At 38.2% G+C, this 23,500-nt stretch overlaps 3 protein-coding genes across 7 annotated transcripts in view; 2 read left to right on the forward strand and 1 right to left on the reverse strand.

Moving 5' to 3' along the window:
• Positions 1-294: 294 nt before the first annotated feature.
• Positions 295-3,220, forward strand: LOC123320767 (prostatic acid phosphatase-like). Of its 4 annotated transcripts, none has more exons than XM_044908189.1 (8): positions 295-486; positions 1,283-1,402; positions 1,530-1,628; positions 1,681-1,917; positions 1,974-2,159; positions 2,219-2,342; positions 2,405-2,622; positions 2,885-3,220. In XM_044908189.1, exons 1-8 carry the CDS (start codon positions 463-465, stop codon positions 3,062-3,064), a joined length of 1,188 nt encoding a protein of 395 aa, XP_044764124.1. In that variant the 5' UTR covers positions 295-462; the 3' UTR covers positions 3,065-3,220. The 4 variants fall into 4 exon arrangements, with proteins under 4 accessions (XP_044764124.1, XP_044764127.1, XP_044764123.1 ...); XM_044908192.1 differs by having other exon boundaries at positions 464-574; XM_044908188.1 differs by lacking the exon at positions 295-486 and adding an exon at positions 935-1,165.
• A 632-nt stretch (positions 3,221-3,852) lies between these two features.
• Positions 3,853-23,500, forward strand: part of LOC123320869 — a 47,341-nt gene continuing 27,693 nt past the window's right edge. The window contains exon 1 of one of the 2 annotated variants that reach the window (XM_044908333.1): positions 3,853-4,115. The gene's annotated coding sequence lies outside the window, so the exon portion shown is untranslated. Of the gene's footprint in view, positions 4,116-17,249; positions 17,269-23,500 lie in introns of those variants that run through there. The other variant, XM_044908334.1, reaches the window with a different exon arrangement.
• LOC123320870 (protein amnionless-like) lies at positions 9,344-17,126 on the reverse strand. The gene is made up of 8 exons (XM_044908336.1): positions 16,972-17,126; positions 15,923-16,168; positions 15,633-15,866; positions 14,367-14,525; positions 14,096-14,290; positions 12,144-12,315; positions 10,486-10,675; positions 9,344-9,559 (listed from the first exon to the last, which is right to left on the reverse strand). Exons 1-8 carry the CDS (start codon positions 17,030-17,032, stop codon positions 9,374-9,376), a joined length of 1,443 nt encoding a protein of 480 aa, XP_044764271.1. The 5' UTR covers positions 17,033-17,126; the 3' UTR covers positions 9,344-9,373.

Raw genomic sequence — 23,500 nt, forward strand, 5'->3', positions numbered from 1 at the left:
TGACCTCCAGAATTCCTATACATCATAATCGTCAGTTGATTAAATTGAAGATGAATAACAATAGTAAAGCCGCTCTCATTGAGCAAATAAAAGGATCAATTCATGATTCAACATTTAGAGCTCATCTCCTGTTAAATAAAGTAACCTATTTTAAAAACAAAATATATATTCATCTCATATTTCACCTACTGCAAAATGAATGAAAGCGAGAGTGTTATTTTTAAATCGGAAGACTGTAGAAACCTTGACTTTGCTCATTTTATAGCTCATGATATCCGAGCAGCTTCCCATTAAACGTTTTAATAATTATGTTTGCCGAATTTTCGAAGTATCCAACTGAGCCTTATCATGTGTTTACGAATCAACTGGTAAAGTAAATCAAAGTGTGCTGAATTGTTTTGCAATTTATGAAAATGTTATGAGTTCGAGAAGCTCTTGATAGTGATACGAAAAATTGGAAATATGGACAGCAGTCGAATTTGCAAGGTGAGTTGCAAAGTATCCAGTTTTTGAAACAGAGAAAATAAAGTAAAAGTTCCGGAGAAAATTGAAAAATAAAATCAGCTTAAAGCAGGTCAGACTAAAACACATTTTATTGATTTTTCTGATGTTGCAGTCAGGTGCTATCGAAAGTTCTTTCTTCAACAAAAAATGCTGAAGAATTATTCACCAATTAAATGATAATTTAATTCACGTGTATATAATTAATCCATAATTTCGAAAACCTGTTTATTAACCAGTGGTATACCTGGAAAAAATCAAATATCTATTTCAAAATAAAGTTTTTCATAGATTTGAAGAATAAATTTTTTGAATACACCTAAGACTTGACCTGCTTTCAATATAAATGAGTTCACATGAAAAGTTTTCAAATATTCATTCAAATAACCCTGACGAGGGGAGAGGAAGTTCATTTCCTAAGCACGCCACTGGGTTGATCCCTGAAAGGGGTACATGATGCGATGATACCATCATCATTTCACTCATTCCTAACAAGTCCAACAACAATATCGGTCATTCTACCATATTTATCACTGATTATTATAAGCACAATTGTCCAGTTCTGAATATTTTTGTGTATGTCTTTAAATAACTATGAAACCTCAAGGTTCGTGTGAAGAAGTGACGAAAAATGTGGTCGATTGTTGAAGATTGTTGGAGGGAGGTAATCATTCTTATAAAGGTCTACACACATTAAAGGATAAGTAACCTATGGTGGGGCTTGTCTTTAGAAATTAAGATATGAGCAAATCCCTTTTCAGTAATTCGAATATTTTGTTAGGTGCAAAAAATGAAAGTGGTACTAGGAAGTGTGGTGCTTTTGGCGGCCGTCTTGTGCGCTGTTTTGGCCGCTGTGAACCCAGGAACAGACGATAAGAAGCAACTTCTTCTGGTACATGTTGTAAGTATAATCATTTTTCGAAAAGTACCATAGATTGAAAGGCAAAACTTGGTGAAGATTCACGAGAAAAATCAACCGATAAAACTGTACTGTAATAGACCTTCTTAATCATATAATGTGTCTTTAGATCATGAGACATGGAGCAAGAACACCGGCTTCTACATATCCAAAAGATCCCTACATAAACGAAACCTTCTACCCCTTTGGTTGGGGGCAACTCACTAACGTAAGTAAGACCTAGACAAACAAATATTCGTCTACAACTGAATATTTTGCAGAGAGGTAAAATGGACCTTTACGAAACCGGAAAATATCTGAGGGAACGCTACAATTCTTTTTTGGGTGAGCGATACACCCCAAACGTCTTCTATACCCAATCTACAGACGTCGATAGGACGAAAGCGAGCATGCAAGTGGTTAACGCCGGACTGTGGCCTCCCAAAGGGGACCAAATTTGGGGACCTATTCCCTGGCAACCCATACCAGTCCACTCCGAACCTCTAGACGAAGATATGGTGAGAAACTCTCACATCATGACTCCTAACCATACCATTAACTTCATTTTTCCTAGTTACTTCTAGTGAGGAAACCCTGCGCCCAATATTCCCTGGAGATGGAGAAGGCCAAGGAGTTACCAGAGGTCAAGAAGAAGTTAGAAGAGTTCCGACCTTTATTCCAGTCAGTTTCCAAACATACCGGTGCTAAAATGGAAGATTTCGCTGACGCAGAAGACATTTACAGCACCCTTGTTGCAGAAGTAAGTCTAAATGATCAACTTTGACCAGTGACCTCACAATAACTGTGTAATTCTCGTAGAAAAGTTACAATCTCTCCTTGCCAGAGTGGACGAAGGAGTTTTTTCCCGAACCATTGGAAAAACCGACCATCTTCTTTTACGTCTTCAACTCTTACACCGAAAAGATGAAGAGACTGAAGGGAGGTTAGTTACTTCCAATGGAATAACCTAAGATATTATTAACAGTCTCTTGTTGAACCTTCAAGGTGTCCTTCTGCATAAGCTGATCGAAGACTGGAAGGCCAAATCTAGAGGAACCCTAGAGCCACAAGAGAGAAAGGCTTTCCTATACGGAGGACACGATTCTACCATCGCCAACCTTCTCAGCGCCCTCAACGTCTGGGACCCACAAATACCTGCGTACGGTATCACGATCATGTTGGAAATGTCCAGGGATATCAGCTCTGGAGAAATAGGAATAGAGGTTAGAAATTCATAACTGATTTCTGAGAAATGAGACTTAAGAAATTGACCAATCCAATTGTACAGGTCTTACTTGTCAGGAACTCACCATAAAGGTCCTTGAATGTATATTTAGTACAATAATACAGCTTCAGCTACTTTATGAGATTTGTTTGGGTGACTCGTGAAGCCTTTATACCTAACGCCACCTCTTGTAGAGAACCCGAACTAATTCCTCCTACCAATATAACCTTAAAATTCACCTTACATTTCTTCTTCGCCAGATTTACCTGAGAAATACCACAGACTCGTCACCTCATCTGCTGAAAGTACCAGGATGCCAGACTTTCTGTCCATTGGACAAGCTGATAGATCTGACGAAACCAGTGATCCCTCAGAACTGGCAGGAAGAGTGTAAATCTGACGATCCAAATTACACTCCCCCACCACCGAGCGGTCCGTGAAGTTTCTTGCGAAATAAATCCAAAAAATTATAATTATATATAATGGAGAAGTTGAAATTTCATCGAAAAATTATGTGACTGAGATGTTGCATAACTTTTGGGAGTTGTATATTTTTGAAATAAATGGTTTTTATAATTTTTCATATATTTTACAAATAGGTTTTTGATTTCCCGAGACACTTCCTCAATATTTCCTCCTGTGCTTTGAAATTTTTATGTTCTATTGAATATAAACTCACTACCATCTTTACATTCGAACTTATTGTACCAGATCAAAAATTAATAAAGAAAAGTAACACTCTTGAAGGCCAATTCGAAGGTATATATTGAAATTCTTAAAAAAGTCACATTGCAATAGCGAAGACTCATTCTCGTGTTTCTAGCGATCCCATAAAATTCCCAACGAGCGGAGAAGTAAACATTCTACCCAGTTCATTCATACCCGAGTCAATAATCGATAAGGACCTTTTACAACACAATGGTGAAGCAGGACAGGTGACTAGTACAATAGGCACCAGGTACCTAGGTAACCCCCTACATAAAACACGGTGTCATTTCAATCAAATGAAACTGGAATAAAATAGAACCGGAATTCTTTCTGTTGCTCCCTTTTCCTTAAGCCAAATCGCACACAGAACTGTATTTATTGTCTCCGGGATAACCCAGCAATAGAACATGCTACCGACTTAAGTCGCACATGCGCTCGACTCAAGAAAGCACCAGCTGATGGATAACAGACCAAGTGCCAATGTGCATGAGGGAAGGCAAGAACCAGACTTGCAAAGCCAGTCTTTGGTGGGTTTCTTCAGACAGTCTCGGAACTGCCACAGATTGAGTCACACGTCTAACCAATTTTGGCAAGATACAGACACATTTATGCGCCGTTTTAGTTCATGCGGTATTTTCTAGTGTCGTTCTGTAAACTTGTGATGATAAGTTTTTTTCCTCAAGGGATGTGTATAAAATGACGTGACTTTCTGGTGTTGTACCTACATATGGTTATGTATTGAGTTTTACGCTGGGTTTAGAGCACATACCGGCTAATTTTGAGGTAGGATATGATGAGATGAGTTTTTATCAACTGTGTTGGTGTTATGTTTTGAAAAAGCTCGAAAACCTGAGATTTCACCAACAATAATTATAGATAATTAGGAAAAATCCTCCCAATTTCATGTACTGTGACGAAAAATACAGATTTATTTAGTAGAAACAGATGGGGTATTGTAAATTTAATTTTTTGGAACCACGTTCGCAAGAATAAAATAAAATATCAGCACAATGGAATAAGAAATTTATAAACTCAAGAAAAAAAGAAAAGAATCATACCACAAGACAAGAATTTCACATTGCATGAAATAAAAAAGAACCAATAAGACCAGAAAAATCACACGATGTCCCTGACAATGACATATAACAATCTACCTGATGAAAAATGTCTTTCGATAACAGTTCTACAATATCAATGCTTTCCCACATAGAATGAGACATTTCTTAGACCAGGAAGAAGTAAATTCATTCAAAACTTCGACACACATCACAAACGTTCTTATATTTTGAATTTTTTTTCGAAATATCGAATCCCACCACAACTAGACCCACCAATTATTGATAATAAACACATTCTCAACAGGAAGCGGAAATACGGTATACCGTTGCAAGAGATCTCAGCAAATAGACTCTGCCGTTCATACCTGGCATTATTTTAATAACGTTCATTAAAAAAAAAGCGCCACATAACGGATCACGATCGAAAGTAAGAGTTGACATTTAGCCATTGTGTGAAAACAAACCGTACAGGTCTATAGGTCATCTTAGCGAATCCACAGAAGTGTGGCAACGTTACTTCGAGGTCGATGGTATGAATCATCCTCGAGGACTTTTTGGGAAATACCAAAATCCAGTTACCTCATTCGAGACAGGAATATCAACGTTTTTGTCACGGAGTATAACCAAAGACGTACACGTACACCACTGGACTCTGAAGAACAGAACAGGGATGTTGCATGTTGTTTTCAACTCGATTCGAGAAAGCTCCATCCACAAGGGTTCTCTCATTCGACTATCAACATTCCAGTATAAATGGGATCTTTCACAAAAATAATATTTCCCGGAGAATTAGAAATCACACGTGGTTCATTAATTGTAATGGGGATTCTCTATTGTTATTGAACCATCCAATTATCTCTAATGGCCTGACATTTCGCTTATAATAACGCTTTTGGCAGATGGTAACAATGGTTTCTCATCTATTTATTTACGGTATTATATCGGCTTATCTATTCGTATTACTGTGGATAGTGAAAATTACCGGATTATCGAGAGATGATTTCGATGAAGATTTCTGGTCAAATTGCTTGTACAAGATCTCTTGATGTGATAAAAGTTGTTATTTATATAACTGCATGGCATTATACAGGATGAGTCTTTGACTCGTACAACTATTTTAACAGTAGATTATTGAGGTCAAAAGAACACTGTTTTCCTATACCATTTTTCCCAATTCGGGCCTGATAAAAAGATATAGCCATTTTAAGTTTTCATAATGAGCTGTGCCACCCCTGGAAAGACAAAATTACCTTCAGAATAACTAGCTGAATCTGTGACACTACACATCTGTGGATCTTTAAAACAGAGTTGTATTCAGCCAAAGTACCCAATTTTTCAAATTTCACAGATACTTTTTGATTTTTCAACATCAAATTACTCGAAAACGGTGCATTATACGAGAAAATATGAAGAATACTTTTATTTCACAAAAGGTACAAATTATTCATTAGATTGCGTCCAACTTAGTTTGAAGAGTTGGTATTTTTATGGTACGTAATGGTCATTCGATGAAACCGTTTGTGAGATAGAACTAAAAATACCATTTTTTTATGATTTTTCGACACCCTGTATCTTTTAAACCGGGCCGATTCGGAAAAAATGTTGAAGGTAAAAAGTGTTTCTTTCAACCTCAAGAATCTACTGTTAGAATATTTGAACGAGTCAATGACTCACCTTGTATACAGTACCTATAACCAAATCACAGCACAAATTTTGCCCATTCCTCAAAAATTCGCTTTTGAATTGTGCGTTTTAAAGTGAAACTCGCATTATTCCACTTTTTTAATGGCTGCTTATCTTGTTGGATAAATATTTATTGATAAGGCTGAGATAGGTTCATTTCCATTAAAATTATTCATCGATCTGGTCTGACTAATGTAAATAATAATTTTTGACAGCCGGTGGACGAGGCTGGCAGTATGTAAAATCAAATAAGCGATAACGAGTAATAGAGACCAAAGGCCTCTATAGAGATAAGGTCTTATATCATACAACTGCTTACCCTCTCACATCACTAAAATTATACCAGATGAATACATCGTATTATCAGGCATTATCAGACAACTTTCCATAAAAACACGAAATAAAACCACAACTTTGATAAGGTCACGTTTGGTTATTCTGATTTCAAAGAACAACAATAATCCTAACCCAAATCTACTATATATGACAGATCAAACCAAAGATTTTTGATTTCAGCCAAAGATATTGTAATATCTTTGGTTTCAACTAGGCATAATCTTCCTGGGATGACAAAACATAACAAAATCCTAACTGTACACACCACATCATTTCTATCGATATCATGTTATAAAGAAGATCAGAAAACAGTTACTTATTGTCTCCAATTCTTCGCCATCGTCATAAAATCGCTGTCAATAAACCCCAGACCATTTTTATCTGGCAATCTCACCTTGGAGGTAGGTGTGGTCATGCTGGAGCTATTCAAGAACAGTAGACGGGCTGAATAAAAGTGTCCCAGAAGTGAATGACACACATAATACAATAACCGGTCGTATTATTACAGCGATTATTTTTCATTGTAGTCGGCTTTTATCGATTCTGAATTGCCCGGCAATTCTACGACGGAGGAATGCGATCTAGGAGGAGATCAGTGAGAATTTTCGTCCCTTCCCTATATTCCATCGGGTTAAACCTTGGATTGATATGGTTTTCGAACATTTCCCATTGCAGGATATAAAGCTGTAAAAGTCTCACATCCAAAGAGCTATTCTTGTCGCGTTACATTAAACGAGCTTCAAAAACTCAACAGCTGCATCAAAAGCGAACTCTAGTTTAAGTACGTCATGAATGTTAGTAGACAGATGTATGATTGCTATTGAAATACATCATATTGCTTTTATTGTAAGTGTGGGTGGGCTGCTAGCTACAAAAATGTCTGGGAATATGATAGAGATGGAGGTTCATTAGTATTAGTCATGGATGTGTTTGGTCTAGGAAATGATAGGAGATTTGTGTGTATGATTCAGGATGAATAGTTGGAAAATAGGCAGTGATTCTGCAGATGCAAAGAACTATTTATACGAAACCCAGAAGTAGATCGAATAACCTCCATGAAATAAGCCTCGATGAGAGCTTACACCCATGTATTTTCTGGCTATATCCACCCTGCAACAAAAAGTCAACCGCCCAACACACAGGAAATTCTCTCTGACCTTGAATCTTCGGCGGACCAGTTCTCTCACCCAATTAAAAAAAAAAATAATGGGTTCGTTTGAGATATTTTGTCATCTGGTTCTCCTTCGAAGGTTATGATCATAACCGCCTTGTCCATAAAATGTTATCTTCGGACCACACCCTATCCAAAGTGCCAAGGTACAACTACCAGAAAGGTGGTCCCAGATATTCGTCATATTTTGTTGAGAAGGAAGTAGTTGGAGTTTTACGTTATTTAATTGGTTGGATCCTATGTGCTCTAGATCAAGGTTTACCGTTCTTTTCCAACATTTTATTAATTAATTTATAACGTAATATGCAAATTGTGAGAAGCAGTTCTCACCGATCAGGATTAAGTTGTATCAGGGAAATTATAAGGCGTTTAATACAATTTTTCTCAATGTTTTCATTATTAACCTCAAAAAACTGACTACCATTTCGAATCAATAGAAAATTCTTGTTCTTTCTTTCGGGTGTTACAGTGGTGCTCAAATTACTGAAATTCAGTCATAACGTGAGGTCTAAAGGTGTAATCTTTCGACTCATCGCTCATCGAATATCCTATAGCGATTGCGTCGAAGAAACAGGATGTTTACCTAACCAAACATACCTTTCGTGCTATTACCATTAGGGAAATGCATGAATCTTGTTCGAAAATTCGTTAATGCATTATTGTTTGATGTTGCGTCTAAATAATTATTCTCAAGGAGAATTTAAACCGTTCGTTTGACGATTTATAACTACGTACAGGGCGAATTCAAAGGTGAGCTCAGCCATCTTGAATATTTCATATAGAAAATTTTTGGTCAATGTACCTGCTTATTTTGACGACTTCTATCTTAGGTAAGAAAAAAAGCCGTCATAATGAGAAAACTGGAAGACGTGGATGATATCTTGTGTTCGAAAAAGATCCATCAAATAAATGAAAAACTATATTCCGAAATTCATTCAATTCGATGAAACCGTTTGTGAGATAGAACTTAAAACATTTTTTTATGGTTTTTCAACAGCCTGTATCTTTTGAACCGAGCCGATTCGGAAAAAATGGTAAAGGAATAAAGTGTTTCTCTTGACCTTGAGAATATACTGTTAAAATATTTGTACGAGTCAAAAATTAGATATTATATTATACACCCATTTTCTAATTTGCTAAAAAACATTACCAGCACTGTTTCATCTAACACAGTATGAATATTCAGCATTTCTTCAACCAATTCATGAAATCTCCCGATGAATATTCAGCGAAACACTTTTATATAACTCGGAGAAATTTATCTACATCTCGAACATCTTCCGATTCAACTTTCGACCTACAACCTTTTTCCGATACGAACCGTTTCTCAATCCTGCATTCAGCTTGAAATATTGAAAATTCGAGATGTGGAACATCGAAGAAAAACCAGTCCAATAAAGCAATTTATTCACCGACGATTCGTCGATGAAACAACTCTTCGAAATATCTTAGACTTTCCAGGAGTTAGATTACAAAATTTAATCATTATGCCATCATCGAGATCCGAATAAATATCGCGCGCACTTTTATCGAGGAAAAAATGATGAAGAAAGGCCACAAGATTGTGGCAATTTAGGTAAACCAAGAATAATTCTCTATTTGGACATAGAAATCTGATGGAGTTAAGGTATGATGATCCCCACAGTGGAAATCTACCCAAATATTCTACAGACAGAATCATGGTTACTTGGTTACTAATATCTTCATTCAAATATGAAGGGCTGGCTTTAGGCAAATGAAAAATATTTTATCAAATGAAAAACTTCAATTTCAAACTTTTATTTCCCGTTTTATCAATCCTCATCGATTTCTTCAACTTCAATGAGTGGCGGATAGTCTGGACCTGCACTAAAATTCAAAGATTCCTGCAGATCTTTCACCAGGTTCGAACCTATCTCCTCGTGGAGTTCTTCGTTCAGCTTCTTCAAATCGAAAAGTGGGTCGTTTTTCTCTGCCGGTTTTTCCTCTACGGTATCAATCTAGAAAAAAACCAGCTAGGAATACGAACATATAAATGGTTAACATATTACTGTAAGGTCTCCCTAATCAGTTGAACAAATATCAATTAACACATAATAGACGAACGTTCTAATATTACTATAATTAAAAAAACAGATTTACATCAATTTACCGATTTATTCTCAGAGACATTGCCCAAACATTGTGGCTAACGACCGCCTACAAACAATGAACAATTATTACACATAAACGAAGTTTAGTATCCACACGTTTAACTACAAGACATTCTCCGAGCAAATGAATAAATTTATGTTATTAGTGATGGTTTAATTTGTATGTATCCAATGATTCATTTCGTGCTTAACCCCAAACCACGAGGTCGACGAAGTGGAAGGTTAACGAGAGTGAAAAGACAAGAAATGGATTTTGTTGAATCGACGACATAGGTGGTGTGTTTCTCCGCGTTTTTTTGGGAATAGAACTGTATCAAGGCATCAATCATTCTTCGAAATCTACAGTATTTCGAACATTCTCACAATGAGGTGCGAGGAAAACCATACCATTGATTTCTACAATCTCTGGGTATATGATTCTCTATAACCACAGGCGAAAATTCCAATTTAAAGCTTCCAAGTCGAGTGGTCCCATTTAAATCAATTCATTCACTCCATCATTATTCAATTATTCTTTCATTCCCCTCTTGACGTAACCAAGAGATCTCGCATAACGTTAATTACTCATTCTTTCCGCGAAAGAAATACATATAAACCGAAATCAGTTCCGTCCCAGTTACAAACGTCATTTAAATTAACGAAATCTCTCGAATGAGTACCCAAAATGTAACGGATAAGTCCTGAATACTTTCCGAAGCTAACCATACGCATTCATCCGCACAAAAAAGTCTTATCTACAATAATCTTGGGGTGGGACCTATTTTCATACTTACTTTCTGCTCGTCTGTGTTTTCTTTAACAGCTGACGCATCGCCAAACATGGGATTATCGAAAGATTGACGTAAATTCAAGACCGATCCTGCGATCGATTGTGTGTCGAAAATTAGACCACTCTCATCTTCCCTACTGCTGAATCTCGCCCTGTAGGTAGAAGTGAGAGGGAAGGTGGTTGGCGTTCTGAATCTAAAACAAAATTGGGTAATACCCACAAGAACAACGGAAATCAAGCAATTCGAACTAAACCAAAAGGTGTACATCACATTATTTTGCAAGTTTCATTAAGTATAATGGTGCCTGAGGATGTTAACTCGTTGTTTTGGAGGCGTTCGACAAATCTGTTGAGCTTCACATGACTCTAGATGAAGTCGTAACGGAATTTTTTCTCTGCTAAAGTTCTATAAATTTCTAATGAATTCCAATTATTCACTGATGTCTTTTCCATTGGAATCGAATTCCTCGATCTATTGAACCCGTCAATTCGATTGTTCCAGTAGTAAAACGACTCCATTTGCAACCAGACACCGAGAAAAACCGTTTACAATTTGCTTACACGCTCATATCCTGTCTAATGATCATATCGAAAGTATGCATGGTAAAACTGAACACATTGCTCAGAAATTTAAGTGGATATTCAAAAGAAAACTAATTTTTTGCACTGTATAGCTCTACAGGGTGGGCAAAAGTCGAGACTGGAATATGTAACAATAAATACAGGGTTAATGTTTAAAAAAAATAAAAGTTATCACTATATCTCTGAAGTGGCGGACTGAAAAAATCTTTGACTACGCCACTGCATTCTACATGGAAAAGTGTCTCTAGAATGTTACAATTGTTTGTCGATATCACTGATACTTTACGAAATAGAGGCACCAGTTATAACTTGAGAGCTGCCATTCAATACCATCGAATTTTGCCCACCCTGTACTTATACAGAATCGTTTTTTCATTTCCCTTCAAATTATTACACTTCAATTTTTGAGCCTTGTATAAGCATTCTCTCTCGAACCTGATCATAGCACCAGCATCATAGGATGCTGATTTAATGAGCAGTTTCATTTTGGACCAAGTGGACGTCCGTAGAGGTTGCATCCTCAATAAACGCAATAATTATAAGACTATCGGTTCCGTAATAAACTGCCGGAATGCGAATACCGGAGAGGAGTAGCTTTCTTCGTGTGGTGAAAGACCCCAACTTCTCCTTCTGACGACTCGTTGCTAGCTAGAGAGTCGAGTTCAAAGGTAAACGAAACCTCCGGGTCGTAAATATCGGTTTACCGCCGGCTGATCCGATGGAGAAAAATGGAATTTCGTGAGAAACCGCGGACTGCTGCGGCAAAAACTGCCACAATAATAAATTACGGTTATTTGTCTATACGAGCGATAGGTACGTAGAGTTACTACGTTGAAAAGAGGAAAATAACGGAAGAATATAGATTGCATTTGGTTCCGAAACGAAATAAACTCATTTTTATACCGGGATAGGAAGTTTCGATGGTTAGGTAGGTGTCCTATAGATGGAGCACCTGTCTATTTTACACTCAGAACACTCCTTCCAAATGTTATTGCTGTTTTGATGGTAATGACCTTCCTTTTGGTAGTCGGAATTGCTTGCAAATCAATCATTGCGTAGTTCTCTCACGTAGCCACCTACCTGAGGTTGGTCAGCCATCTCCTGTCGCCATAGAGGCAAAAAACAAGGCCGAAAATGCCACAAACGAAGAGCAAGCTCGAGAGGAGAACAGTGAACAGAGATGCGTTGCCGGTCGTTCGTGATCCGGACTTTTTCAAGTTCCCCAAGTCGGTTATTTTGAACTCTTCGGATTCTAGAACAATAAGATTAACATGGATATCTTGCCCTTTTGATGCAGGGTTGATCTGAACGTTTGTTTCTTTATGATTTCTAGTTCCCTGGTCAACAATTTTGGACAGATTGGGGATAACCATCCGAAATTTAGATGTTTCAATTGATATTTCAATAACTGATTGATAATTGGATGTTTCCAAATTATACTCTTTGAAAATATTTTCAATTGCACTTAGTATACTCCATTCACTTTTATGAAAGCCCTAGGTAGACTATACAGAGTGAGTCTTTGACTCGTACCAATATTTTAACAGTAGATTATTGAGGTAAAAAAAAACACTTTTTTCCTCTACCATTTTTTCCCATTCGGCCCTGATAAAAAGTTTTCATAATGAGCTATACTGCAGAAACAAAATTCCCTTAGCAAACTGAATCTATAACTCTACACATCTCTTAAACAGAGTTGTATTCAGCCAAAGTACCCAGTTTTCCACAGATATTTTTTATTTTTGAACATCGAATTACTCGAAAACTACTCAATATACGAGAAAATATGAGGAATACTATTATTTTACAAAACTAATATTCATTAGATAGCGTCCATTTTAGTTTCAAGAGTTGTATTCTTTGAATTTTTGGTATTTTTATGGTACGTAATGGTCATAATGAGAAAACTGGAAGACGTGGGTGATATCTTGTGTTCGAAAAAGATTCATCAAATAAAGGAAAAGGATATTCCGAAATTCGTTTTATTCGATAAAACCATTTGTGAGATAGAACAAAAAATAACAGTTTTTATGGTTTTTCAACAGCCTGTATCTTTTAAACCGAGCCGATTTGGAAAAAATAGAGTAGAGTTTCTTTTGACTTAAAGAATCTACTGTTTGGAGTAGAAACAATCGAAATCAAAGAAAAATTACGAGAGTTCTTAGACAAGGAACTTATCTCTTATCCTTTCCATGCAAATTACCATATTATGAACCCCTTCAATCAGTTTGTATGAACGTCAATGCGTTCGTCACAGATGAATTTTATTTTCCGAAGTAAATTCACATCATGAGAACGAATGCATAATTACTGAGACTTTCATGTAGAACGGACAACAAAGAGCTGATTTAAAACCAAAAAATGATTTGACAAGCGTCGTAACCTCATATTTCATACTATACAATGAGGAATGTGTCAAATTTCCATGGCCAACCGAGTGCTTTTATAAAAACAAATGGAGTATAGGTATAATAGGTTTCAAGACTAGAATGAGCAATGGAGACTTTTAGAAAAAACTGGTTCAACATTCATCCAATGCATTCCAACAAATCATAGCGAATATCCTTCGAAACGACAAATTGCATGTTTTTCATTTCTAAACTGGCGCAATAAAAATGCGAATCCACTGACATTTGCGAGCTACGGGTCTGATTCTGAAATTGCATATGCAAATGTCGACGTTTCGTAGCGCGTTTTATATATCGTTTTTTTCAATAATTCAAACTGGGTTAACGGAATACCAGAACCATTTTTTTCCTAGCGTCTAGAAACCCGCAAATGTCAAGGAAGATTCAGCGAAAAGCTATGTGCAATACGCGTCTGGATTTATGGAAGGGACGAGGGAATTTATGGGGCCAAATGAGCGTTGCTCTTCAATCATAAATACAAGATTGAATTTGCCAGTGGTTTTTGAGCTAGAGACACTGATGGTGCGTCAAATTTCTACTTCTTCAATCTTCAAAAGTGACCATTGTTTCGGGAACAGACTCAGGTACTGTCAAATTTGATTTTGTTCAAAACATTTCACTCACTTTCTTGCAACTTTTCATAAAAATCTTCGGCATATACCGCGCTATCTCCAGAGTATTCCTTCTCTGCGAAAACCAATTGAATAACATCGTCGTCTATTTTGCTCACGTGAGTGTATACGTCACTGTAATCCTTCAAGGCATCTTCGAGTTTCTTCAAAGAAAAACCTCGCTTAGGTTTGAAGACAGTGAACGCACCTAAAAAAAATTGTCGATGAATTGATGTCGATTCCATCTCTGTCAATCGTCTGTGATTTCTCAGGGATGGACCTACCACAAATTGGATGGCAGAACCCCTTAGGAAAGACAGGGTCCATACATTCACTTTTCTTCGGTGGGCCACAGATGAAGTTCCTTTCGTCGTTGCAAACACAGCCAGCTGGATTGCGACACTTCCTCTCGGAGATGATGAGGCGAGCGAGAAGTGTGACATCTCATTGATACAAAAAAAAAAAATCAATTAGTTACCATACTCACGTCTATCTACAAGGTGTTTCATTGGTAAATGGGCTGAAAATAAGGGTAGATAGAGGGCAAAGTGGTGAGTTCGATAAACCTAAATTTGAAGGGTCTATCTCGCTTTATAATAAAGATACAGGGTGTTTCATTGGTTTTGTCAATTTCTTTAATTACCCATACCTTTTGAACCACCCTATACAAGATGAGTCTTTGACTCGAACAAATATTTTAACAGTAGACTCTTTAGGTTAGAAGAAACACTTTTTTCCTTTGCCATTTTTTAAGAATCGGCTCGGTTTAAAAGTTACAGGCTGTTGAAAAACCATAAAAAAATGTTATTTTTTGTTCTATCTCACAAATGGTTTTATCGAATAAAATGAATTTTGGAATATAGTTTTACATTTATTTGATGAATCTTTTTCGATTACAAGATATCACCCACGTCTTCCAGTTTTCTCATTATGACCATTACGTACCATAAAATTACCAGAAATCAAAGAACCCAACTCTTGAAACCAAGTTGGACGCTATCTAATGAATATTTTAACGTTTTGTAAAATAAAAGTATTCTTCATATTTTCTCGTGAAATGCGCAGTTTTCCAGTAACTTGATGTTCAAAAATTAAAAAGTACTTATCAGTGAAATTTGAAAAATTGGGTACTTTGGCTGAATGCAACTCTGTTCAAATGATCCACAGATGTGTAGTGTCACAGATTTAGCCAGTTATTCTGAAGGTAATGTTGGTTTTCCAGGGGTGGTACAGCTCCTTATGAAAATTCAAAAAAGCTATATCTTTTTATCAGGGCCGAATCGGTAAAAATGGTATAGGAAAAAAGTGTTTCTTTTGACCTCTAGAATCTACTGTTGAAATATTTGTACGAGTTAAAGTCTCACCCTGCATAGAATGGTTCGAAAGTAAGTGGCATAATCAATAAATCACTCTGTATCTTGATTATACAGAGAGATAGACCCTTCAAATATGGGTTATCCTGGCTCATCGTAGAGTCCTCTATCTACCCTTAGCTTCTGCCCATTCACCAATGAATCACCTCGTATATTCAATTTTTTTTCTCAACTCACCCACAACCTCATGGTCAGAACTAGTGTAATCTCCAGCCGTGAAACGCGATACTATGTGATCGTCCCTTAAACTATCGAAATCGACTGAAGAAGTGTTCAGACTTCGGAATACTATGTGATCATCCCTACAGGGCAACTTCTCCCTATCGGGAACAGCGGGATTGTCCGCCACGTCACTGTCCCAGTTCCTCGGATCTAAGTAATCGTGGCTCATCAGCGGCTTCAGTTTCAAACCTAAAAATTACGCATTTGATGAACTATCACACTTCCGTGTGAAAAACAACACTCACAGTTCGTTTTCATATCGCTGCCAGCATCCACGACTTTCATCGAACCTCCTTCGGCGAATTCTAATTTCCCTGTTAAAGGGAGCACGTACTCGACTGCAGCAAGTTTGGTTATGTAAATCTGACCGTTGTTTATAGGCGCAAATTCGACTTTTCTGCAATTTTCTTCAGAATTGGGGTCCACCCAGTTCAACCTCTTAAATAGGTCGTTATCCGGTTTCCAAACTTTCGTGTGTTCTTCTGCGGAGTCTGCAAAACATATCCCACCTTTTAAATATTCGAAGTTGAGTTTGAGAATGATTACACCTACCTGAAAGTCCTAAAAAAACACATGGTAATACATTGAAATGTATGCTATTTTCGGTATAATTGGGATATTCGTTTAGTAGAACCAGCAGATGGACAAATTGCAAAGTATACAGTGGAATTGGAGCAGGCAAATTTGATTTACTGTCAAATAAGTCTGAATCTAAAAACCCCGAGCTAGTTCATTGATCATTTTTATCGATTTCCTTGAAAATCCTTCAGAACCTTTCATTTTACGTCCGCTCTATCATCAAGTCGAACAGTTCATGCTAACACCGTCTGAACAAAGCATCAATTAATTCATTCCATCGCAGGATAAGTACAGATCGAGGTAATGCAATACAAGTTCAAATAGGGAACGTTATTTTGAGGAAAAACGTTAAAGGTTATCGAAAGCCAGCACATCCTATTTCGTGAATTAGCGAAAAGATTGCCAGAGTTGGCTGGCCAATTCAAATCGGTAATTGATTGGGTCAACAACGAGGTTGCATGTTTTGAAAGTTGTTCGATTCGCAAACATCATTCACAAGCATCAATATAATGCTGTGCTATTTGTCCTCCAAAAATAGTTTATTTGATTTTGCTTTTAATATTTAAACGCTGCAAAATGGACACATTTTCGACATAATTCATAGTTTTCATCGAGAAAATAGCACTCATAAGAAGATCTTGAAGTACTGTTCTTATATAAGGCACTAAATCAAGAATAAAAATATATAAAAAACCTTGGTTAAACTCATACTTACTCTCTCTGAAAAGACGGTAAAAACACAGCCAGAACACGTAAAACTTCACGATTGCACCCATCTCTCCGCTCCGCTCAAAATCTCCATCTGTGATGTACGCGCTGCCGAATGATAAAAAACCCGAAACGTGATACTGGGGGCGACTTTCACGACCGTTGGTCGCGTTCTCGGTTTTCACGATAGACGATACAGACAGAGAAGTAAAAGAAGCCGCTTCTTAATTAGTAGAGTGTCGAATTTCAAGTGTCTTTTTCGACATACGCAAATGTTCAACAAAGGTCTCATATTGTGATATCGGTGAGTAAATTGTTGCACCACACACCACAATATTCATTTCGTTCCATGGAGCCAAATGTACCAAAAAAAATTTCATTTGCAATCAATCTTTCACATATACCCAGTAATAGTTATTGGAACTACTGATCACTGACACTACGGATCGTTTGAACTACAAATCATTTGAACTACTGGTGGTGTAAGATGTAATCAGTTGAAAATTGAAGTTGGAAGGCTTCGTTTTCAAGGCGCAAGAAAGCTACGGTTGATTCCATTAATGTCATCTTCTCTGATGAAATTAAGGACAAAGAGGAAAAAGAGCAATTTACGACATTTACTTCTTGACATTTTACACAGTATCCTTCGGTATGCCGTTGTTATTGGTGACCTGCATAACTCGAATATAATCAATCAATAAACAATCGATACGAATAAATATTTATCGGATGCAAAAATCCGCTTGGTCGGTAGATTTACGACGAATGTTTCTTCATCGTAATTAGATTAAACAAGAACATTTATTTCGTCCTTGTGGGAAGGCACAACAATGTAGTCCCATCGAAGAATCAGCATTAACATCGGAATTTGGACGGCGACACGTTAAAATAGTAATTACGATAGATGGTTGAGAAAAATACCTATTTTATATGTAAAGATGCACTTTTCGAAGAAGGTTCCTGAGCGGTGTAACCTTTTATATGGACGAATTCTGACAAGGCTGACCATATATCATTCCAAACGCATCTACTTGAATTTAATAATAAGTAGATGGTAATTAGTCTTGCGAAATGGGACGATTGAGGTTAATGCGATAATTGGAGAAGTGGAAGTAAAGCTGAATGTTATCGAGCTGATAATGAGTGATTGTTGATGATGATGCGAATTAGGCACAGGGGAGGAAGGGATTCAACGATATTCTGGTAGGGAAGTGCTTTTAATAAATCCTTCACTGTTAATCGCAGCTGTGGTAGATCGAACGTCAAAAGCGTTGTTGATTCTCTAAAGTTCTGGGAAGTGAACCCTCTATTTTACAGACCGAGAGTCTGACTGTCTACGCATGCGCTCAGGAGTGTCTTAAAATGAACCTCAAAGGGGGTCTTTATCACCACGCTCAGTCAGACCACGCTGAGGTCCCTGGAATCACACTGCCAGGGTCTATGCTGACATGGGAGTGGCCTAATACCATAAAGCAATTGGCCAGAGGCAATAAAGTGACTCTACCCAGAGTACCAGGTGTTGTGGTGTTCACGGAAATGGAGAAGCTGATAAACTTGCATGAATAGCATCAAGATTAATACCTGCTGGACCTGAGCCTTTCTGTGGGTTCGTACACTGGGAGTTGAACAACAGAATAACCCTCTGGAGAAACACTCCTGGACTTACAGAGTCAAGGAAATTCCTAATGATTTCACCGACCTACACCAGAAAACTGCTAGTTTGTCACAAGCTGAGCTTCAGGTTATTGTGGGACTGCTGACAGAGCACTGTCGGTACAAATATCATTTGTACCATATGGGAAAGTCAGCAGATGAGATTTGTAGGCTCTGTGGATCAGAAGCAGAAACAGCTGAACACGTGGTCAGCTCTGGACACTTGCATAGTGTCCAGAGCTGACTGGCCTAAGAACCATTCATATGTGGAAAACCGATCCTGGATACCGACGAGGTAACGGCTAAGGCCCCTAAGGATGTTGTCGGTTTTATCAACACCATTGACGACCTCCTTGGGTTCCTATGAATGAGTAGAGAACAAAAGACATACATGGTCGCAGTTCCTGGAAAGCTAACCGAGCCACAACGACCCCAGTTCAAATAATAATGATAAGTGTTGCAAGATGTAAGGGAGGTTTCATTGCACTGCGACCTTAAGGTCTATTAGGCATCAGAGCTGTTCTGGTCATCATGTAGTCTACAGCTTTTCCACAAGTTCTAATGGACTCAAGTATCTGGGATTGCTTCAAAGAAGTTACTACCACACTTCTACAAGCTTCTTGTCCAGAACATGTTTTGTGTTGGCTAGCAATGGCGAAGCATTCTGTCCCCAGGTAATCTGGAGTTTCACCCTCCTCCCCATAGAATCTGCACTCTACAGTTTCTGCTAGACCCATCCTCATCAGGTGCCTCCTAAGGCCACAACGCCCTATAAGGAGGTGTAGCACATGTTTTATCCTTCTCCAGGAACTCTTTTTTGTAGGTACATTCTCCTTAACTACAGAAAGATTCAGGGCCAATGGAAGAGATTCCTGCGTTTTTCTTGGCAAGTGTATGGGCTTCTTCATTTCCTCTGATTCCAGAGTGACCAAGAACCCAAGGATATGTCATAGGTCTATCTACTTCCATAAATTTTCGCACAGCATCGATTTTTCTAGCTATGACTAAGGTCATATTTGAAATAAGTTTTAGTTCCAAACAAATACTTGGATGGTAAACATCTTGAGTATTCTCCATCGTCACTTTGGTCCAAATATCGTTCAACTCTCAAACAGTCACACTCAATTTACCACGCCAAGAAAATCTGTCATTATCGGACATTTCGCTGAGTTTAAAAAACCTTCCTTTCCAATACAAGACAAAGACTCGCCCTCCGCATGACTCATTGGTGTCTCCCCACACACGCACACATATCCGCCTATAGGTTGCAGCATGAAAATCTGGTCCTGCTATCGTTATTAAACGCTAGAACGAGAAATTGAGCAATACGACATTCGGAGACAAGGGGCTAACGTCCATCGATTCAAATCGAACGAACTTTGAACGTTTAAGCGAAGGTCGCGAGTGGTAAAGCGACCCAGTTTCCGATCTGCTCAATTTCGAACCCAACAGCGTTAATTGATCGTTTAAAAAAATCGACATTGAGATATGCCGAACGAGGAATAGAAGGTCCATCCGCGATGATCAATCACAGAGCCTGGTCCTCTCTAAACAAGTACTTCTCATTAACGAACCTCCCAAATTAAGCATTTAGAAGAACTTCAACACTATACCATGTAAAAGGAAGAATGGAAAAAGGAATTCACCACCCAGTATTTCAAAGTTAATACCAAGAAATGGTCAACACCATGGTTCAAATCAAAAACCACAACAGAGATGTACACCAAGTGTACACAATCTTAAAGCTCGAGGGGTTTTCAGGCAGAAAGCAATGGTAAGATGCGTGGACATAAACCTGGAAAGAATCTATCACAATGTGATCCATTCTTCCATTCAAATTCTATTCGAAATGCAGACTTATTTCTTTATGAAAACGCCATTAATTCATGCCGACTCCCATGAGAACAATAATTGATTACTGACGAAATATGCCTGATGACTCATCTTCGGTATGGGCGAAACCAAAAGTAATTCTATACATCATATATGAATATTTAACACCTGCATTTTTCGCATAAACGCGAATGGACGAAGACAATGATCTCACAATAGTCCTGCCCGAACATAACGAGGCAGCTCTCTTGCGTATACTTCCGGCCATTCATTCAGGGATACATTTTTCTAGACTATGCCAAGTTGAGCGACCAAGCTCAAGATGGGCTCTGTTCGAAGGTCGTCTTGGTGATGGATACAAGACGCTACAATTGGTTGAGGTTTACTCGTGATCGATCGAATTTTCTTTGGGTACCGGTGATGAACAAAGCAATTAGTATCGAAGGTCGTCGGCATCATCTTCGATGCTCTTCGGAGATTGTGTTGAACGAAAATCGTGGGTACGTTCATTCTGAGTTTAAATGGATGGAAAAAAGGGTTCATTCCTGAAGAAGTTGAGGAAGCAGACTGGCTACTATTAATTGATAGTTCCTTCCACCTTCATGTGGTCAAAAGACCGCTTTGTCCTTAAGTTGACTTAATTCTGATCAAATCCTGTTGTAGTCATTCCGTTAACACTTTCATTGATCCCTTTTCTAGGAAAGTGATGGTTTCTTAAGGGAATCATTCATAGGCCATCATATTATTATATAATTATATTCCTCGCTCATTTCTGATGCATCCAGACTGAACGAACAGAAACAACGACAATTATCGTCCACACGGAACCTGTTCGATGTCTTCCTCGCTCCTCCGCAACCTATAATTTGATCCAAATCGATACTATCACGTTGATCGCTTCAACGAGCACAGTTCGACGTTTTTTCAGGTGTGCCTTAGGGTACTTTATGATCGCAGGTTGATGCACCTTGTTTTTCTTCAAAAATGCTGGAGATTCACGAATCTTTACCTCAATGGGACATCGGTAAATATCGAAAAGAAGAGGAGATCTCTTATGGTGAGGTATAGTGGCTTCTTTGCAAATGTTAAGGGTGTAGATGGATGTGCTGATTATAACTGGAACTGTGGAGAATCATGGGACACCTTGGAGTACCCGAAACATTCTTGGCAGTGTGTAAAGGCCTCCATACCAACAACACTGCTAGAGTACATCATGATGACTCTAGAACCGACAATTTCTCAACCAACTCTGGAATAAAACAAGGCAGCTCAGAGGATCTACAGATAATGTAGAACACTTATAAACATATATACAAAGCTTTAGGCCTTAGACTCATTATTGACAAAACCAAACTCCTAGTAGGTCTGCCAGAAAGCCTTCAAACAGATATCAGCCTGGAGGATGAAACTCTAGAACAGGTCGAGCAGTTCGAATACTTGGGAAGCTTCATAAATACTAGGGCTAACCTGGACACGGAAATACGCAACCGTATCTATTCGGCATCACGGGCATTCTGGAAGCTAAAGGACAGAGTGTTTCAAAATCACGACCTCAATCTGAAAACCAAGACAGCTGTTTACATAGCAGTGATCCTTCCAAAGCTTTTTTACAGAAACGAAAGCTGGACGCCCTACAGGCGACACATTAAACAGCTCGAACAAACGCAACAACGTCATCTAAGACAAATAATGCACATCAGATGGTTCCACAAAGTTTCAAATGCAGAAGTCTTGCAACGCGCGAGTTGTACGACAATTGAGACTCAAGTAACGAGGACCCGACTCAGATGGAGCGGCCACATTCTGAGGATGCAAGACACAAGACTCCCCAAAATAGCTATGTATGGCAAATTCACAGAGGGAGCTCGGAAACCAGGAGGTCAGTATAAGCGGTTTAAGGATATACTGCATCAATCCCTGAAATCAGTTAATGCCAATCATAACTGGGAACAACTAGCGTTAGACAGATCACAGTGGAGGTCTTTGGTCCACAGTTATAATGGAGACTCGAGAAGAATACAGCGGTGGCCAGATCTGGTTGGTGACTATCCATGCCTGGAGTAGGGAAGGATCTGTAGGTCACGGTTGGGTCTCTTCAGTCACAGAAGGGCACACAGTCACAAGTAGCCCTGAGAAATTATACGTTTGATCCCACCGATAGTTTTGTTTTTGAGTCTTTCTGTAGATTTATTCTCGGTAACGAGGTACAGCAATGAATGAATGAACTAATACCATAGATCGCCAGTGGTCTTTCGAAATATAACACTCATTCGATTTGGTTAAAAGTTGATATTCAATCACGGTGTATACAGATTTAGTGAAGGGCACTTACCTTAGCTATCTTTCGATCTCAAATGCATTATTGTACAGCATCTGTAAAAAAAAATCCTAATTAGTTTCTAAAAAGTGAAAAATGAGATATATGATCGATAAAATCAATCCTGGGTAATATGCACTCCACATATTACCATGCTTTTTTTGCAATAATTCATTTGCTCTCAATTCGAGCTCATGGTCGATTCTAAATCAAAAAAATCACTCTATCCTAATCCGTTATCAACGCCCGGAGCACACAGATACTAGAGACTTCCCTCTAAGGCTCAAAATGCCCCGCTTTTGATCCTTCAAGAACGTATCAATCAACCAGTTGTCCGCATCCTCGACAGCCGGTTCTGATCTCGAAACATCCTTGCCGATACGCGATGATAATGAAATCGTTGAAAAAACATGAGCACTCGGAAGAACAATGAGACAACGAACCTGGAACAACCTTGATTACGCACATCTTCTTCAAATAGGAGATGAAATCACCACAAGAAGAGACGCAGCAGCTGGCATCATCGACGAGATGGTCCTCACAAAGCCGGATAGGATATAAACTTAAGGACGACAGGCCTTATTATTGGGGAAATGGCTAGGAATGGAATACCTATAATTGGTCTCAGATTCTCGAGAGTTTCAACATAATTTGAGCCAAGGAGGTTAGGCATGAAATCCTGGATTAAAAACTCTAACAGAGAAGCTGTCCACACAATCTCTATCAGATAGGA

Source organism: Coccinella septempunctata, chromosome 9 (assembly GCF_907165205.1).
Source record: "Coccinella septempunctata chromosome 9, icCocSept1.1, whole genome shotgun sequence".
NCBI classification, from domain to species: Eukaryota; Metazoa; Arthropoda; class Insecta; order Coleoptera; family Coccinellidae; genus Coccinella; species Coccinella septempunctata.

Coding starts and splice junctions, on each gene's coding strand:
- LOC123320870 (XM_044908336.1), bottom strand. CDS start 17,032: ATGGGTGCAATCGTGAAGTTTTACGTGTTCTGGCTGTGTTTTTACCGT. Junction 16,169..16,971: donor TTACCGTCTTTTCAGAGAGA/GTAAGTATGAGT, acceptor TATGTTTTGCAG/ACTCCGCAGAAGAACACACG. Junction 12,316..14,095: donor TTATGAAAAGTTGCAAGAAA/GTGAGTGAAATG, acceptor TTATTGTTCTAG/AATCCGAAGAGTTCAAAATA.
- LOC123320767 (XM_044908188.1), top strand. CDS start 1,133: ATGTGGTCGATTGTTGAAGATTGTTGGAGGGAG. Junction 1,403..1,529: donor AACTTCTTCTGGTACATGTT/GTAAGTATAATC, acceptor ATGTGTCTTTAG/ATCATGAGACATGGAGCAAG. Junction 1,629..1,680: donor GTTGGGGGCAACTCACTAAC/GTAAGTAAGACC, acceptor AATATTTTGCAG/AGAGGTAAAATGGACCTTTA.